General features: G+C 42.4%; 1 protein-coding gene across 11 annotated transcripts in view; it reads right to left on the minus strand.

Moving 5' to 3' along the window:
• The window catches only part of Arhgef11 (Rho guanine nucleotide exchange factor 11), a 109,529-nt gene that overhangs the window by 46,173 nt on the left and 44,283 nt on the right, over positions 1–19,073 (minus strand). For 9 of the 11 annotated variants that reach the window (XM_040752538.1, XM_040752537.1, XM_040752540.1 and 6 more), the window contains exons 2-9: positions 8,697–8,729; positions 7,490–7,504; positions 7,077–7,168; positions 5,345–5,443; positions 3,492–3,541; positions 2,793–2,850; positions 1,561–1,736; positions 703–774 (exon numbers count right to left, since the gene is read on the minus strand). In XM_040752538.1, the coding sequence (XP_040608472.1) occupies positions 703–774; positions 1,561–1,736; positions 2,793–2,850; positions 3,492–3,541; positions 5,345–5,443; positions 7,077–7,168; positions 7,490–7,504; positions 8,697–8,729 (595 nt within the window). The remainder of the gene's footprint in view (positions 1–702; positions 775–1,560; positions 1,737–2,792; positions 2,851–3,491; positions 3,542–5,344; positions 5,444–7,076; positions 7,169–7,489; positions 7,505–8,696; positions 8,730–19,073) is intronic. The other 2 variants (XM_040752531.1, XM_040752535.1) reach the window with 2 other exon arrangements.

Below are 19,073 nucleotides of genomic sequence, written 5' to 3' on the forward strand. Positions count from 1 at the left end.
CACTGTAACTGTTCTTCCTGTTTCCCTCATACTAGAATTTGAAAGGTCCCCCATTAGATTTTAAGCACACTGAAGGCAGGAACCACTTCATCTCCATTTTTATAGTCCACAGAAACAAAAGCAATGCTTTATTTATAGTAAGTACTTACAGTGACCTATTCCAGTCAAATTAAACTCCTTGGTCTCTGTGCCCGTCATTTCCTAGACTGGCAATCTCTCTTCATCCTCTCCCAATTCAGTCTAGTCCAGTGCTCACGTGCCCATTCCTACCTCCATGCTTACCTTTCTCTTCCTTGGAATCCTCTTAAGAGCAATTCCAATGAACTTTAATTTTCCTCAGTTCTACTAGTTCCTCACTTTAGTCTGCTTTCATATTTATTTATATTTAGTCTACATACTCCTCATCCTAATGTATTAACCATGGGGTTCTGCTATCCTACTCACTTCTGTTGGTCAAAGGTAACCCTTTAATGGTCTCAAGATAGTACTTTTTTGTTTGCTGGATATTGAACCTAGGGTCTCAAGTATATGCTCTACCACTGGGCTATATACCCACAGGCCCTGGTGTTTTACTATAATTGGATATGGTTTACAAAATTAAGTTGCAAAAAATAAATAATTGAGTTGCACAAACTGGCAGATCGCTGTGATAGGGACTATTCACGAAGGTAGAGGCCAATCTATCTTTAACAGTGATCTCACCTGTAACTCCTTCTCCTCCTGTCTCAGCATATTCCTGAGGATTTGAGTAGCATGCTTTTGAACTTCAGGATCCTAGGAATGGAAATGTAACAGTAGTGAGACCTTGGGACTAGGCAGTAGCTTAACTCTATTATATTTGCTCAATCCAGAGTGAGAAAAGGTGTTGAGAGTGAAGCCTGAGTCATGAGTACATTCTTGAAAATTCAACCCCTTGCTGGAACACAATCAACATAAAATCTTATTTTTTACTTTCCTACTAAACTTCTTAGATATCCTGGCTGTAATCAGCTTTCATATGAATTGCTTTCTGACTTCTCCAAAGAACTAGTTCAGTCTCCGTTTTGACCTAGAAACCTGTTCTTTACACAAGTCTGCATCTTGCCATCTTTCAAGTCTTCACACAGGCTCTTCTACTCTTCAGGGATCTTTTTCTACCTATTCTCGTTCATTCTGACTTTCCTCTACTGACTGTCCTCTATATTTCAGTCTTCCCGGAGCCCCTGTGCTCTGGGAAGCCAGTCTCTTTCTCTTGAATTTTCAAGCACACCCTCCTAACTTGCAACAATTTCTAAGGGATGCTTCTATCCATACCTGGGTCCCAGGTACGTCCCTTGTGAGAGTCTTCAGAGTGAGGATTACAGTGAGGATGCCATCTGTAAAGCCTTATATGCATTCACAAACGAGTAGGACACTAAGGCAGGAACATCCTTTTATGCAGACTTCATTTTTGTTTAACATTTTGGTGGTATTCACATGTCTCTTTGGCCTATCTCTGCTCACCACAAACCCATTCAATTTAAGTTCCACTGAAGGAGATCTTCAAAGAGTCTCTAGAGTAGGTGTCAGGAAAACTATTACCTGCAGCGGTTTGGGTCCTGTAATGTGTTGTGGAGGTGGCAAGGGTGGAGGAGGAGGTGGTGGAATCATGGGATTAACTCTGGGTACTCCTGCCAGAGATGGGTTCTGCTGAAGCCCAGAGACACCGATGGAGGAAGGAGAAGAGCCCAGGAGTGTAAGTGCAACATAAGCGCCAGCTAGAAGAAAAGAAAAAAGGCTTGCTTGAGTACCAAGTTCTCAGCCACAAAGAAAATTATCTCTCTCCTTTCATTAAGCTTCACAATCCTATAGATTGAAATCTCATTTTAAAAATTCTAGCCATTTTCTAATTTCTCTCCTGCTCTGTACCAAACAAGTTCTCAATCCTTCACAGTGAGACCCCCCCAACCAAAATCCCACCCAAAATATCTCCAGAAATACTCCCTATGGGCTACCTCACACCTGCCCAGCCCCCACACCCCCCATTTGCCTTTTCAGTGCAGTCTTTTTTTTCCCCCCTCCATACAGGATTTCTTTATACAGCTCTGGCTGTGTGGGAACTTGTTTTGTAGACCAGGATGGCCTCATAATCACAGAGATCCTCCTGCCTCTGCCTCCCGAGCACTGGGACTAAAGGTGTGTGCCATCACCGCCCAGTTCAAGGAATCTTCCAATGTACCCAAGAATGGCCTTAAACTCAAGATCCTCCTGCCTCAGTTTAGGTGCTGGAATCGTGTGGGTGCACTACCATGCCTAGCTTCCTTCTTAATCTCACTCAACTTTGGACCAATGTAAAGTCCGGCACAGTGCCTGTCTGGTGTACAACAGACACTCTAGCCTTCCACTCCCAAGACTTCCCACATTCTTTATTTACTTCCTCAATATTGTTGCTTCTATTTGATTATCTGTACAGACTCATGTTAGATATTCCTGGCTAGAGTATTTCTGCCCCTCTTCTGCCTCCACAGGAAGCTGATAAGGAAGCATGTGAGTGGAACAGAATGATATTTAAATGAAATGTGGTCAGGAGTGGTGACAATGGCGGTGTGTTAAAAATGAAGCTATCTATTGGGAGACTAAGTGTTGGTACTTGACATCATAATAGGGTTTTGCAGCAGTTTAAGTTGATCACTCATGTTAATACTAAAGATGTGACATTTTCAGCTGCCTCAATATCTACCTACAAATGAAGCTTCTCAGGTCAGTAAACCTATGAATTGTCCCAGAATCCACCAAGTTTATTTCCTTTAATTGTTATGCCCTAACCAACTCACATTTGATAAGCTTCACCACCTCCAGGTGTGAGCTATTGGTCACCATGGTGCCGTTCACCTGTTGGAGGGACAAATAACATTGAGTAATAGTGGTGGAAACCTTTTTCCAAGTCTAAAATGCTATTTCTTTAGGAAGCCATTTCCCAAAGCTTTTTAGTTACCTCTGGTTACTTGTTTACTCAAACTCACACTGTCAGTTTGTTCCCAACTGGCTTCTAAGTTTTCAGGGATAAGACCCATGTCTCCATCCATGGATTTTTTTCATTTACACTTGTGTGTATCTACTGGCCCTATGGGCTTATTCCTCACTGGAGGAGCAGAAATCTCTGCAGCTAGGATTTCTGTAATGTAGTTAAGACTCCATTTTGCAAAGACAGACCTATATCCAAAAGGTTCTCTCCTGTCAGCACTGTGTGGAGGTCAGACTAAGGTAAAAACCTAAGGGCCACAGCTGTTTCTTCTTAACCTATTTGTGACATAGGGATAAATAAAACCTAATCCAGAATGCTTCCAGTTCAATGAACCTGAAGAGTCTAGAACATAGAAGCCTGCTATCTTCATCCCTCTCCCTGTTATGGTACCACCCTGATTTAGTGGCTGCCAGAATTAGTACCAAAATAGTACAAGATAGGCCATAGCACTAGTCAGCCCTTGAGCCTGCTACCACCATAAGATGGAGGAGAGGTCAAGTTTACTCACTTTGATGATCCGGTCACCCTCTTTCACACCAGCTTTCATGGCTGCACCTCCTGGAGGGAGAAGAGCCAGTCAGCAGAGTCCCATAATCACTCCTAAAAGCCACCATGTTTACACCAAAATCCATCTTAGATCATCAATTCTGAAATTAATGGACATCCAACTGTGCTCCAGCAAAATGATGGGTTTTAATCTAGAGTAGAGCTCACAAAGTCATGCCTGCTGCTCTGCTCTTCACCTAGCTCTCACGACCAGCTAATGTGGGAGACTAGACCTGAGAAGAGTACAGTTCTCCTTGATTTGAATGTTTATAGGCCAGGCAGAGTCATTAGTTGTTGTCCCATGGGAAAGGTAAGTTTAATGTAAATATAGGCAGCAAAGTAATATTAAGAAGAACTGGAGAAATGGATTAAAACAATAGCTTTCAAAATGGTAGCTTGTAAGTCTTCAAAAGTTCATAAAGATTCTCCAGGTTCTGATCATTAGAGATACTGACATGACATTCTACTAAAAAACCCTTTAAACCACCAATAGTTTCTTCACTTAAGACATTATTGTGGCCTTCGGATGTTGGCTGACCAAGAGAGGTGCTCGGAAGAACATGCTCTTGACCTTTCAACTGGAGGGTGCAGAGGTTTTGTTCACTATATAGTTGTAAATAGCTTCTATTCTTAGGCTTAATTTATACTCAAGAAGTACAAGAACACATAGCAAAAACAAGTTAATGAGAAGTATAAATATTGTATTTTGTAAATCTTCCCCAAGATGGTCATTAAATTTTGTAAATTGTATTTACTAGTTGAACTCCTCACAAAGTACATCTAGATGCTTCTGGCATATAAAGTCTACCCTCCATTATAGCTTTTCAATGTAGGAATTAAGACTCCTCTCACCTAAAATGTACTACTTAGGGCGGGAGAAATGTCTCAGTGGTTAATAGCACTTGCTGCTTTACAGAAGACCCGGGTCGGTGTTCCAGAACCACTCACAACCACCCGTAACTCCAGCTGCAGGGAATCCCATGCTCTTTTCTGGTCTCTGTGGGCAGGTTTGTATATTATTATTATTTTGCTTTTTTAAACAGGGTTTCTCTATGTAGCCCTGGGTGTTCTGAACTCACTTTGCAGACCAGACTGCCCTCAAACTCAAGAGATTGGCATGCTTCTGCTTCGCAAGTGCTGGGATAAAAGGTGTGTGCCTGGAGGTTTTTCTTTCTTGTTTGTTTTTTTAAAACAGGGTCTCACTATGTAGCCTTGGCTAGCTGGAACTCAGTATGTAGACCAGGTTGACCTTGAACACATAAAGAGGTCTGCCTGCTGCCACCATGCTGGGATTAAAAGTGTGTGCCACCATGCCCAGCTCAAGTTTAATTTAAACTACTAGTTACTATAAGTAACCTGATGTTTGTATATTCAGGCTACTTATAGAGATAGATACTTCCTCTCTAATTTTAAGCTACTTGCCAGTAGTTTTCCATATACAGCACATTTTAAAAAGATTATTTATTTATTTATTGTGTGTGTGCACGCTCCCGTGTGCACGTGTGTGTGTGTATGTGTGTGTGTGTATCACAATGTACTTTATCACTCTGTCTCTGTGAAGGTTGATCTTGGCTGTTAACTACATCTGGAATCAACTAAAAAACAGAAGGAAATTTTGCCTAGTGGGTCATTATAGTGGAGACTTCCCCATGTGTCCTTAGGGAGCTAGTTCTAGGATAATTCACTCACCCTTTCCTTGGGGATACCCCTACTGAAACAGTCTCAAAGTCACGAAGCACTATTACACCAGAGACACACAGACACATACAGACTTCTGAGAACTTCCATTATTGACAAGAGGGTCACAGCACTCACCAGGGCGCACAGACTGCACCAGCACAATTCTATCCCCGCTAACTGTGAAGCCAAAGCCATGCTGGTCTTTTTGGATGATGACACAACGTTGAACAAGACCTGTGGGGTAGAGGATAGGAATTTGGGCAGGTAGTCACACTGGAAGGTCAGTGTATCCAAGCCAGCCAATTTCTTTTTTATGTAGCCTTCCTAGATGAATCAATTTCCTGTCCAAATGTACTGCTGTGATATATGCCTTCCTCAGTGACTGGTGAAAACCTTAATCGACTTTGTATCCCATGAGAAGTAACCCTTCTCTAAGGTGCTGAAATGGCTGTCCCTTTAGGCCTGTATGAATGATGCTGATTGAAAAGGGGAAGGGCTAAGTCCAGCAGTGCTCCTCAAGTCTAGTATTAAAGATAACTTGCTCTGTGGGTTGACTGAAAATTTTACATTGTTAGACATAGTGAATACAGCAAATGGGACACCAAAGCTTGTTGACAGACTAGTTACACAGCTGGATAGCTCATGAAGATGACCCAGGGTTGTTTCCTTGTCAAATCAAATGATAAATGTCAGGAGAAATCCTCTTATTCATATCAACATTCATGTATAGAATAAAAAGGGAGCGAGGGAGGAAGGAAAGAAGAACGGATGGTGGCTACCAACTGTCTTTGCCATGGATCTTCACCAGATATTGTTCATGTGTGACAGCACTCAGTGATGACTTCACCAGATATTGTTCATGTGTGACAGCACTCAGTGATAACTTCACCAGATATTGTTCATGTGTGACAGCACTCAGTGATAATTTCACCAGATATTGTTCATGTGTGATAGCACTCAGTGATGACTTCACCAGATATTGTTCATGTGTGACAGCACTCAGTGATAACTTCACCAGATATTGTTCATGTGTGACAGCACTTAGTGATGACTTCACCAGATATTGTTCATATGTGACAGCACTCAGTGATGACTTCACCAGATATTGTTCATATGTGACAGCACTCAGTGATGACTTCACCAGATATTGTTCATATGTGATAGTACTCAGTGATAACTTCCCCAGATATTGTTCATGTGTGAAAGCACTCAGTGATGACTTCACCAGATAGTGTTCATATGTGATAGCACTCAGTGATAATTTCACCAGATATTGTTCATGTGTGACAGCACTCAGTGATGACTTCACCAGATATTGTTCATGTGTGACAGCACTCAGTGATGACTTCACCAGATATTGTTCATGTGTGAAAGCACTCAAGTGATGACTTCACCAGATAGTGTTCATATGTGATAGCACTCAGTGATAATTTCACCAGATATTGTTCATGTGTGACAGCACTCAGTGATGACTTCACCAGATAGTGTTCATGTGTGACAGCACTCAGTGATGACTTCACCAGATATTGTTCATATGTGACAGCACTCAGGGACATGGGCTCTAGAGTTACAAAAGAACTGGTTTCAAGCCTCAATTCTGTCTCTAATAAGTGTAAGGTTGGGCAAGTTTCCTAACTTTTCCATGCTTTGGTTTCTTCCTTATCTGCAAAATAAGAATATTAAAAACCCACTTCCTAGGTTGGTATAAGGAGACAACTGATAGAAAACTCCTTACATAATAAATACCCAACAAACATATTACATTCTTAACATAAAGTTCAGGCATTTTGCATACAGGTGTACAGGATTTCTGTATAGTGGCATATACCTGGGTCTATGTGCTGATATGCAACAAGGTAGTTGTTACCTGTTGTTTCAGAGGTATCAGAGGGCTGGCGGTGGTGGGAAGGGGACATGCGCTCAGGTGCAGAGTCTCCCAGAGAAGACAGGCTACTTAACCTGGAGAAGGAGTAAGGAAAAAACACCAGTAAGCTGGGCAGGGAGGCACCAGAGGAAGAGGCTCTGTCAAAGGGGGCCCAGAGTCTTGAACAATGAAAGCTAACCCACCCACCTCGTAACCTGGTCATTCCAGTAAGAGATTAATCATGTCTACACTGCTGGCAACACCACCTATCTAGAATCCTGGCTGGACAGGGCAAGTATGGTCTCTTTAATACTCAGTGGGGTATGAATAGAAACACCCTTTATAGAGACAGTCAGACAACAAAGAGACAACAGCGGGAGGACTGTGCAAACATACATGTGCTTGCTGGGTCTTACCAGGCTGCAATGGGGCTGATGGAACAGAACGGAGCAGCAGAGAAAATGAATGCAAGAAAAACAAACAGCTAGTTAGGTGATGATCTGCAAAAGAGGAGGAGGCTGGAAGGACATGGTGGGCCAGACACATAGAGGCATCCATGAGCACAGCAGAGCACTGAATGGCTTCCTCTCTTTGTCCCTGAAAGTCTCACCTCTCTAAGACGGTATCTGGGCATTTAGTACTAACCTACTAGGGAAATGGCAACCTGAACAGGAGCATACCAATAGTCTGAGTCTCTAAAAACCCCATTTATTTTCTGGATACCATGAAGAATAGAAGTCTGATCTATTGGTGACCATATACTCCAACCTCACAATCAGACCATCCCCACAACTAGCCTGTGGCATTCTGCTTAGAAATTAATACCCCAAACCCTCAAGTACCACACATCACCAACCAAAAGATTTATTTCTTGATCTCTTCTTTAATTAGGATCGGTAACAAGAATAGAAAACAAACTTAGAATACTGCTTTGGCTTGGCTTCTTAGAATGAGCTCAAGTTCATAGCTCCAGTTAGTATCTGCTTCCTTCAGGAAGGCGTGGTTCCCATCCTAGCTGTAGTTAGTGACTAAGTATAAGCTTATGCACAGCATCACTGTGTATGATGAGAACACCAGAAATGACCTCGTATCTATATACCAATACAGAACTTGTCCTTACAAAACTGTAAGGAATGACCTCTATTAAGGGAGAAGAAAAGAATTATGTGGGCATTTAAAGAGTAGATAAGAGGGGAAAGATGATATGTTTGCATATTTATTATATATTCGAATATCTAGCAGAGTACAAAACAAACAGTACTGGTTGTCTCTGAGGTGGGAAGGTGGTTGCCTGGGGGATAGGCAGAGGACTGGAGACCTCTCATTTACACTCTGAATTTTGTGAAGATACTAACTATTCAAAAGAGCCAGATGGGTGACAGGGGACTGTAATCATGGCCCTTGGGTGCTGAGGAAGGAAGACTGCTGAGTTCAAGGCAGTCTGGGCTACATGTAACATTTTTCAGACTGGCCTGTGTTATACTGTGAGACTATAGTCTCAAAAAGAAAATAATATTCCCTACTCCCCAACCAACCACCCATCCACCCACTACCACCACTACCCTATACAAATTTAAAAATACCAAAAGGGGATCTTTTCTTTCCCCGAGGCATCCCCCTTACCTGGACAGGTGAGACTGCTTTTTACTGGCTGATCTTTGGGTCAGAGAAAGGAAGGCATCAAAGAAGAAGAGAACGTGGGACCCCGGAGAGTGACGCAGGACAGGAGGGAGAAAGGGAAAGAAAACAAAACAACATAAACCAGACAAGACACTGGAGATGGTTACCTCAGAAAGCCAACAATCTAAGCACCAAGCAGAGCTGGGAGTTGATACAATGGTGAGCTTATTATAATGCGAATCCACCAATCTGTCTATTGAAAATTCTTCAGAGTCTCATTCTGTACCCAGGAGTAAATACTAATTAGTCCATTAGCCATAGCATCTAAAGGAGGTATGTATGGCCTGATGTCTAGGTAGGTGCTTTCTGCTCTACAGGGCCCAGTATCTTGCCCTTCTCTAACAGGGAATATTACTGAACCGCATGGCTTCAGATACTGCAACGCAATAGGAATACAAACAAGTAGATGAGGAAAACTTGCAGTTTTAGTCCGAACCCCAGAGACCAGCAGCCCCCTGTCAGGAAGGGTGTCTTGAAAAGGGCTTGTTAAGATTGTCTTTGGTTCCAACTGCTCCTCTGGTTTTTTCAGTGTACCCATATCCTCTTCCCAATCCCAAGCTGGGTCTGAATCTACTCATATACTTCCAGAGCATGTCCATTTCTACCTTGGTACACCCTTCTCTTATCTTGTTCTTCTTGACCCTGGAAGGAAACTGGTTTTCCATACCATATTAAAACTAAAAACAGATTTATTTGAACTTTGAAATACTTTTCTGTTTTTGAGAGGTGGGAACTGAGTATGACCTTACATAGTATGAAGTCTACTACTGAGTTCAAGCTTGTGGGGACTGCATTTGAAGTTATGGCATGATCAGGGCTACAAAATTGAAAGCAAGTGTCAATTATCTACTGGAGAAGACTGCTGGGGGTATGGAAAAGATCAGCTGATCATGATCAGCCACTACAGGTTCCACTAAAAAACACACCAAACCAAACCAAACCAAAACACAGGCCAGGGCAGATATGATGGAGAGCAAGCAGATTATCACGTCAGGGTTACTCATTCCCTGCCCCCAATGATTTTGGCCTGGTAAACAAGATTGATATTGCCTAAACAGAGGCCTAAAGGTGGGTTTCTGCTCACCAGGGACTTCCTTAAACCACCACCAGGGACCTCCCTTAATCCTACCCCAAAAGTCAACTATTTACTGTAAAGCATCTAGTTTCCATCAATCTGAACAGCCAGTATCAGCTCAAAGACCCACCCCTACTGAATGTCATATAAAATCCAATTGCTTTTCTACCATTTTTACTCTTCTCTGTTACCAAGAAATAGCCTTGGCAGATTGATCTTTTTACCCACAGAGTGGTCTAATTGGGTGGTTTCACTGTTCCCCTCACCTATGTAAACACAGATTTTATTTTTTTAACTAAGGGCTTAAAGAAGGAAAATGAGCAATGAATTGAAGGAAGAAGAAATGCCTATGTTGGGCAGGCCTGGTAGGTGGAAAGAGTGGCCAAACTTTTGGGTCATCTTGGTTTCAAGTCTGAGTATAGATTTGGGAGGAAGGCCTTAGGTTAAAATAAGACACAAGGGAGGAGGCAAAGGAGAGAATAAAGTCGTTTGGCATGAGACTGTGGTGGTCAGAAGGAAAAAAAATTGCAGTTCTTTTCTCCATTGAAATGTAGCACTAAAGCTCAGGTTCCATTTAGCTTCATCCTGGAGAGTAGAGATTTCCACTCAAATATGCACTCTCTAGAGACAGGTTTTCTGATGCAAATTATCCAACTAGAGACTTACAGGTCCTTTAGAATCTTTTTCTAGAATAACAAATGCATTTCCTGTTTTCATGTGTTTGCTCTTCACTCAGCACACTCAATCAAGAGTAGAATTTGCCTTGTATAGAAACTTCAGTTGCAACACTAGGGAGCGTCCTTTCTTTATATATTATCAATGACACCTGGCACTTCAGTAGGTACACTGCCTCAAGTCTGAATTACTGGAACAAACCAATGAACTACCAACAAACTACCACTACCAACTAAACCACCTCATTTCACTGTCCCACTCTGCTACATTATTCGCTCTGCCCTTCAAGAACACGATTCCTCAGCCTTTACTACCTACACAATCTAATGTGTGACTACCTTTCATTAGGTGGATCTAAAACCTTTCAAAGTTCATCCTTGACTACTCTACATTTAACAGACTCTAAGAAATGCTATGTTCTCTTCTGTCTCTAACTTGTGATGGACCCTATCCAGTCTTCATCATACTCCTTTTTAAAAGATATTGGCCAAATCACTTATACCCCTTTTCTTCTTCATCAAGTTACCCTGGTCCATATTCAATTTTGAATAATTTTAAACAGTATTAAAGCTGAAGCAGCAAGCCAATAAACTCTTCATCTAGATGAGTGGCTCTCAAATTAGTTATCCCCTTGCCTCAACCTGCACAATGTGCCACCATGCCCATCCAGGGCAATATTTTGAAACGTTGTAAACAATGTTGTATAGCTTGCCCTATGTTGGTGATGTGAGTGTTGATTACCTGAGATTTCTCAACAGTAAAAATCTATTCTTCCATTTTAAATCTGCTGTGTTTGGAGAATTCTGTTTTCTAACAACCACTTACCCAAGTGTTTATATGTTACTATTACTTTAGAAAGATTTCTTTTTCTTTTATTAATGTGTTAGTGTGTTGTTTGTGCTTCTGCCATGTGTTTGAAGGTGACTGTGGAAGCCAGAAGAGGGCATCAGGCTCCCTGGAGCTTGAGTAACAGGTGGTTGTGAGCTGCCTGATGTGGGTGTTGGGAGCTTAACTCTTCCCAGCTGAGTCACCCTCTGGCTTGCCTATCTACTACTGCTCCTTGTCTAAGACACTTCATTACTCTCTTTTAAGCCGCTAAGAAGTAATCACACCCTTTATTTTTTCCCTTAAAGTCATACATTATAGTTCATTATCCTTTGTCTCCTTGGTGCCTTCTGAATGCTAGCCCATGGCTCTACCACAGAGCTGCACCTGAAATCTCCTCCTACCACTAAAAAATGTTTAAAATGTTGCCTTCTCTTCCTCTAAGCAGTGAAGGGGGACTTGTGAAAATGGTTCACTTGACCTAAAAAACCTGAAAAAGCATACAAAAATAAATAAAGAGTCACATTTTCATAATTACTTTAAGAACACCCATGAAATTACTGCCCAGAATGCCAAAGGTATAAGTGACAAAAAGCCACCAAGTATGGGAAAGAACCATTCGGCTGATATAATGGCACAGGTGGCAGGTGTGCCAGGCCAAACACTGGGGCTCAACACAGGGTTGGTGACCCAAGAAGAGCACTGAATTATTCTTGTTGTTTTGAGACAGGGTCTCACTGTGTAGCTCTAGCTGGCCTGAACTCCCTATGTAGACCAGGCTGGTCTGAATCCAGAGAGACCTGCCTGCCTCTGCCTCCAAAGTGCTGGGATTGATTCTAATGCTTTTCTGTTGTGTGTTGCCTGACTCAGTGAGTAAAAGTGCTTGCCAAACAACCTGCCTAGCTAAGGTCAATTCTGGAACCCACATGAAAAGCCAGATGTAATAGTGTACCCCAGCATTTCTACAAGAAGGTGGTGACTGAAGGAGAGTCAGCTAGCCTAGAGTGTGACATTCATGACAGACCCAACAAGGTGAGGAGGACAGCCAACTACTGAAAGTTGTCCTTTCACTTCCATGGCTGTGTACGTATTGGAGACTGGGGCTAAAGAAGTGATTTGGTTAAGGGTGTGTACTGCTTGTCCAGAGGACCCAAGTTCAGGTCCCAGCATCCAAGCTGGGAGGCTCACAACTGCAAACAGCTCCACCTCCAGGGGATCCAATGCCTTCTCCTGGCCTCTGCAGGCACCTCAGGCACAGACCCATGAACACACACATATACACATAATAAAAGATAGTATCTTTAAAACAATATGGACCGTAAGGCTGAACTTTAAACTTAGCATAAAAATAAATGCAAATAAAAGGGAAACTCAGTCCCAATTAGGAAATGGGAACGTCTACAAACCAGACCCTGTGTCCTTTTTAACAAGTCCCCATCTGCCTTTGAGAATGTCTTTGCTCTCTGGCACAGAAAGACACTCCAGCTCACCTTGTTCCTTATGTCAACTTGGAAAAAAACCATTTTTCTGAGGATCCCTGATTCCTTTAAGTAGGACAGGAAGTGGACTTTGATACAAGCAGCTAGGATCTGCTAGACACTGCTCCTGTGTCCTTTCCAGGTCCTTTCAACACACTTCCCACATTTCACGTTCACACTGATAACTTCCAAACAGAAATCAGAATGGCAGGGTGCTTCCTCATTTTCTCCATTCTATACTTGTTCTTTCAAGAACTCGATTTGGGACTCTCACATGAAAGGCAAGCAACCTACTGCTGAGCTACATTACCAGCCCTCCATTCCAAACTTCATTCTTTACAGACAGTGAGAATCCCTCTCACGAGCAATGTCAGTATGTTTCCTTGTTTTCTCTCTCCCATAATACAAACAACATGGTCTCTGGAATTACTACACAGTATCACTGACAAAAGTCTACAGATCAAGGTTTCTTCACTCCTTTTGGACTCAGACTGAATCTTACCAGCAGTTGGTATCATACATGAATCACTCCAGATTATTATTAACAAATAACAATTTTTAATGCTTGATAATTATAAGATTCATTGGAAATGTTACATTTTATATAATACAATTTTACATAAAGGTTTTAAATAGAGGTAAAGATGGAATGTAAAAGGTAATGCATGTTCTTTCTCTTTCTTACTAGTTAACCTTTTTCTTTTCTTTTTTGGTTTTTCAAGACAGAGCTTCTCTGTGTAACAGCCCTGACTGTTTTGGAACTCACTCTGTAGACCAGACTGCCCTTGAATTCAAGAGAGCCACCTGCCTCTGCCTCCCAAATGCTGGGATTAAAGGAGTGCGCCACCACTGCCCTGCCCTGCCCTGCCCTGTCCTAGTTAATTATTTTTAAATCAGTGTCTCACCACATATCCCACACCAATCTCAAACTCTAGATCCTCCTGCCTCATCCTCCAGAGTCCTGAGATTACAAGAGTGCTCCACCGGGCCAGGTTCTAGGATAATGTTAGCTTTTTTTTTCTTTTTATTTATCCTATGTGTTTTTACATCATGTATCTTGATCCCATTCATTTCCCTGTCCCCTCTTCGAATTGGCCCTCTGCCCTGCACCTCCCTCCAATAAAACAAAATTTAAGAGAAAGATGGTGTGTTGTGTGTGTGTGTGTGTGATTAAAAATCTTGTCAAGGAAGCTGCAGTGAGTCACACAGTAAACCCCTTTTCTTGCAAGTGTTCATTGCAGAGTCATGGTCTGGTTCGAGGCCTCTGGTTTCTACTACACTATCGACACTGGGCCCTCACTGGGACTCTTCTTGGATGTCCTGTTGTTGCGCTGTGTGGAGATCCTGCAGCTTTGGCCTGCGGGTCAGGTCCCTTCACGTATTCCAGCAGATCACAGATGGGGTGGATGTTGGGGCAGGCTAAGTCATAATGGTTATGGGCCTGGGCAGCTATAGGCTTGGTTTGCTCACCAGCTCGTCCCTCTTCTCACCACCAGGGTGAGCCCTCCAGCTAGTTTGCCTCTTGCAGCAATGAGTGAGGGGTAGGGCCCTCAGGGCCAGCTCTCCCCCACCTACACCATTAGGGTCAGCTCTACTGTGTTGCCCAGGGGAGGTACAGGGGCCACTCTTCCCAGTGATGCAGCTGGTGTGGGGGGGAGGGGGCAGACAGCCCTCCCAGTGCCAGCTCCTCCACTGCTCCTCTCAGGCAGTGACAGGCAGGAGGTGGGGGAGGGGCATGTCTTCTCTGCCCATGCTACCACATGTCAGATGAGTAATGGGGACAGCTCTCCTTTGCTCATGACATTGGGGCTGGGTCGCCCTCACCTCTGACCACTGGGCAGCTCTGCTGTGCTGCCTAGGTGAGTAGTATGGTCAGCTCTCTCCTCTGCTGCAGGTGGTAAGGGGCAAGGGGCAAGGGGGGGCATCTTTCACCCTCCCACACTGCCATATGAGTAGTGGAGACTGCTCTCCAATGTTTACGACTTCAGGATAACTTCAAGCTTTAATGTAAGATATATAAAAAGAACTCTCATTAATTCATACTCAAAAGGCAAGGAGTACATATATCTAAAACAGTATTCTAGAAGATAATTATGATAGTGCATGCCTACATAGTGAGACTGTCTCTTTAAAAAAAAAGTGGGGGTAATTCTAGGTTTTCACATAGTCACCATTGAACAGGTTATCATTCTACCCACTATTATGTATGTAAGTATGTATGCATGCATATATGTGTGTGTTTATTGTAAATATTTTTTCATATATTCTGATCAAGTTTTCCCTCCTCCAACTCTTCCAAGATTTCCCCCTTCTCACCCACCCAATTCCACACCTCTCTCTCAAAAACAGGAAAGCCAAACAAACAAACCAGGATAAAAATTTGAAAAGCACAAGAAACAGACAGAAAAGCAAAATCCATAAAAACACAAAATTGGAAACCATAATCTACAAGCAAAGAACCAGGAAGAAAAAAAATCCAAACAAAGCAGTATATAAGACTAAAAGTCTATAAAAATATTGTTGAGTTCATTTTGTGTCGTCATCTACTGCTCTGGAAGGAACCTACCCTTAGGCATGGTTAATATATCCAGTGAGACTCAGAAATATGAAATATTTCATGAATTGCATATTATTATTATTGAGATAAGGTCTGTCTTTGTAGCCTTGGATGTCCTAGAACTCACAGAGATCTGCCCACCTCTGCCTCCCAAATGGTTTGCTATACAATATTTGAGAGGCAGAGGCAAAGGCAGGTGGAGCTCTGTGAGTTTGAAGCCAGTCTGGTCTACATAGAGTTCCAGAATAGCCAGAGCTACAAAGAGAAACTGACTCAAAAAAAAAAAAAAGTGTTTGTGTGCCAGAGTGCACACGGAAATGTCAGAGGACAGTTTCCTTCTGCCATGCTGACTATGAGAACTGAACTCAGGTGATCAGGCTTGGTGACATTTGGGTGCGCAAGTGTGTGTGTGTGTGTGTGTGTGTGTGTGTGTGTACAACTGCTCTTCTTGTACCATGTGGGTTTCAGAAACAGAATTTAGTTTTATTCATCAAGCTGATCAAATGATTTTTTTAAGGTCTAAAGCTTTTGTTGTTTTGTTAAGACAGTCTTGCTGTGTAGTCCACACTAGTCCTGAACTTGCAGCAAGCCTCCTGCCTCCATCTTCCAAGTGTTAACGGTTAGTCCCGTTGATTTAGGTCAGGTACAGAGACTCCCCTTGTAGGCCCCGTCCCTGGAGACCTGCAGCTGCCAGGCTCCATGACTAGACTACTCAGGCAGCTAAGCCTAGCTCCAACAGCTAGGCCCTTTCCCTGAGAAGCTTCAAAGGTCAAGCCTTATCCCCAGACTTCTCTAACCTTCCCAAACAGCTATAATGTTCCCAGCCCCCATCCTACAGAAAAAAATCCCACCATCAAGAGTAGGCCACATAACCCCTCCAGTCCTAGGCCACCCTGAAAAGCCTCCCCCCACACTCCACCCCCACAAGAGACCCTATATAAACCCTGCCTTCTGTCCAGTTCTCTACTGCTTCAGTTACCCTCCTGGGGTTTCTCTACCAATAAGTATCTTGTGTGAGGTTTGCTGTATGGTATGGCTTTGTGATATTCCTTGGCTCCCACCTGCCAGGATAGCAGTGACAGGACTATAGTTGTGTGCCCTCATATGGACTCACAGCACTAAACCTTTGGCCCTCTGCCTCCGGCCCCCCCAATTCCTTAACTTTTGAATTTATTATGGCCTGGAGAGAGAACTCAGTAGTTAAGAGCACTGTGCTGCTCTAGCATAGGATCTGGGTTCAGTTCCCAGTACCAATATGACTGGTTACAACCGTCTGAAACTCCAGAGGGTCCAATGCCTTCTTCTGGGCTCTGCAAGGGCATATAGTGTGCATACATACAAGCAGACAAAAATTCATAAATAAAAGGTAAAAAATTAAAAAACCCAAATCCTTTTGAACGTATCATCTATTTGTCAAGTATAAAATGAACACATACTGATAACACATACTGTTTGTCTTTACTTTGGGGCCTTAACTCTTGAGAGTTAAACAGACTATTCCTGTACTACTGGGCACATAGTGCCACGTGCAGAGTGGGTGCCCACTCCAAGTGCACTTAATGAAGCAGGATGCACCTTTTCTCCCAACTCTGATATGAGGACTCTGAAAGAGATAGTATCGGTTAAGTGCTTTGAAGACCCTACACAAATGTTTCATTGTTTTTTGTTTGTTTGTTTTTGCTTTTTCCTCCCAGGATCACACTGAGTGATCTACGCTTGACAAATGTCAGTGGTAGGAGAAACAGGCCTAGAATGAACATGTGTACTGTAAGTGAAAAGGAGCCATTGGCAGTGGCTCTGTTGTAGAAGGACACGCAGGGTAGGAGTAACGTGTATAGGCACAGAAAAAAGTAAAAGACACAGCAAACCTGGTGAGTTGTCCGTGCCAGTGCAATTCAGAAAGAAAAGGAAACAAAACTAGCAAGGAATAGAATTGGAACAATTCTCCAAAGACATGAGTTTCCAGCCTGGTTCTACTGCTTATTAAGAGAATCTTAGGAGATCTCCTAAGTCTGATTCTCCATATAAATAATGTGGATAAATGGGTCACTTGCTCTGCCCTAACTATCTCATATGGCAGCTATGAAAATTAAGTGAGACCCAGCATATCAAAGGCCCTGCAAGTTGAAAAGCAACACAGCAATGTTAGGAAGCAGAATGACATTAGGACTGGGACAGGTTACATGTCTTTACATTCAAGAGATGTGGATTTTACTTAAAGGCCTAACACATATCTAGTAAGATCATATAAGATTTTTTTTTAAGGTGAGCCTGACTATCAATGAGTAGAGTGTACCGAAAAGAAAGCACTGGAGGCCCAGAGACTGAGGACATACACCTGAAGGACGACGCTACAATCAGATATGCCAGAAAGGCAAGTGAGAGAATCCTATGGGCAGCCTGCTGGGAGCTGATGTTGGATGCTCTTTCTGGCCTTGTCATGTTAAGCACGTGTTAACAGTACCTGCCAAAGTGTACACGGTTCACACAGAAATATGCTGCAAAAGCAAAATGATTTCAATGATTTAGTATAAAAAATAAATGATCTCAATAACCTTTTATATTGAGATAACAGCATTTTGAATGTAATCGGTTAAATGAAATGTATACCATCAAAATCAATTTCACCTGTCTCTTACCACTTTTCATGTGGCTATTAGAAAAATTTAAACCACCCAGTGGCTTCCATTGAACAGCACTGGTCTAGCCAACTCTGGCCACAGATGAACCATGCTCTGCCCTTTTCTGCAATCATAGTCAGATATGGAATAAGGAACCACTCCTTCATTGCTGGTGGGAATGCACACTTGTACAGTCACCATGGAAATCAATACAGCAGTTCCCCAGAAAGTTGGGAATTGATCTACCTCTAGACCCAGCTATACCACTCCTGGGCATATACCCAAAAGATGCTTCGTCCTTTCATCTTACGACAAGGACACTTGCTCAACCATGTTCACGGAGACTTTATTCATAATATCCAGAAACAAAAACAGCCTTGATATAATGTCAACACAGTGAGATGTTGTCTCAAAAACAAACAAGATTGACATACTTAATAAGTATCTAGCTGATGCACAGTATATAGCAATACTTTATAAAAGGTTGCTATTCTTGCTATAGGCCTGAAGACAAACATAATTACTTTGCTGCTGCCAAAACAATTACAACCTGTCTTGCAAAACAAAATACATGAATTGAATTATCCAACATAGATATACCCATCTACAGATCTCTGATGTAGATGGTTTGCTACTGTCCAACATTAATTTGTTTTTGTTATGTGTCCTCCAGCAAATGATTACCTTTGATGAAAAGAGCAGTATCTAAGATAGCATCTGGAGATCAGGAGACTGGGATGTTGGTACCAATTCTGCCACTTACAAGCTGTACAAGTTGACATTATAGTTGACAAAGTCTCACAAGATCTAAGATCTGCCTGGGAGTGGCAAAGGCAGACAAAGCCCAAGGGGAAGAAATCAGAGGCTGCCACAGGAGAGAAGGAACAAACCCTGGAAGCAAGCGGGTAGGGTGCAGTAAGATCCCTGGGTTCTAAATCAACTGCCTATGTCTTTTTGTATGTCCATGAAAAGGCAGAAGAAATGGTAAATAACAAGCATTAACATGAAACAGGAACTCATATAATCTTGGCTATAATATGGTGAGGTAACACTGCTACTTCCTTCTTCAGATGAAGAAATGAGATTGAG

The sequence above is a fragment of the Mesocricetus auratus genome, unplaced genomic scaffold (assembly GCF_017639785.1).
Source record: "Mesocricetus auratus isolate SY011 unplaced genomic scaffold, BCM_Maur_2.0 Super-Scaffold_100009, whole genome shotgun sequence".
Taxonomy (NCBI): Eukaryota; Metazoa; Chordata; class Mammalia; order Rodentia; family Cricetidae; genus Mesocricetus; species Mesocricetus auratus.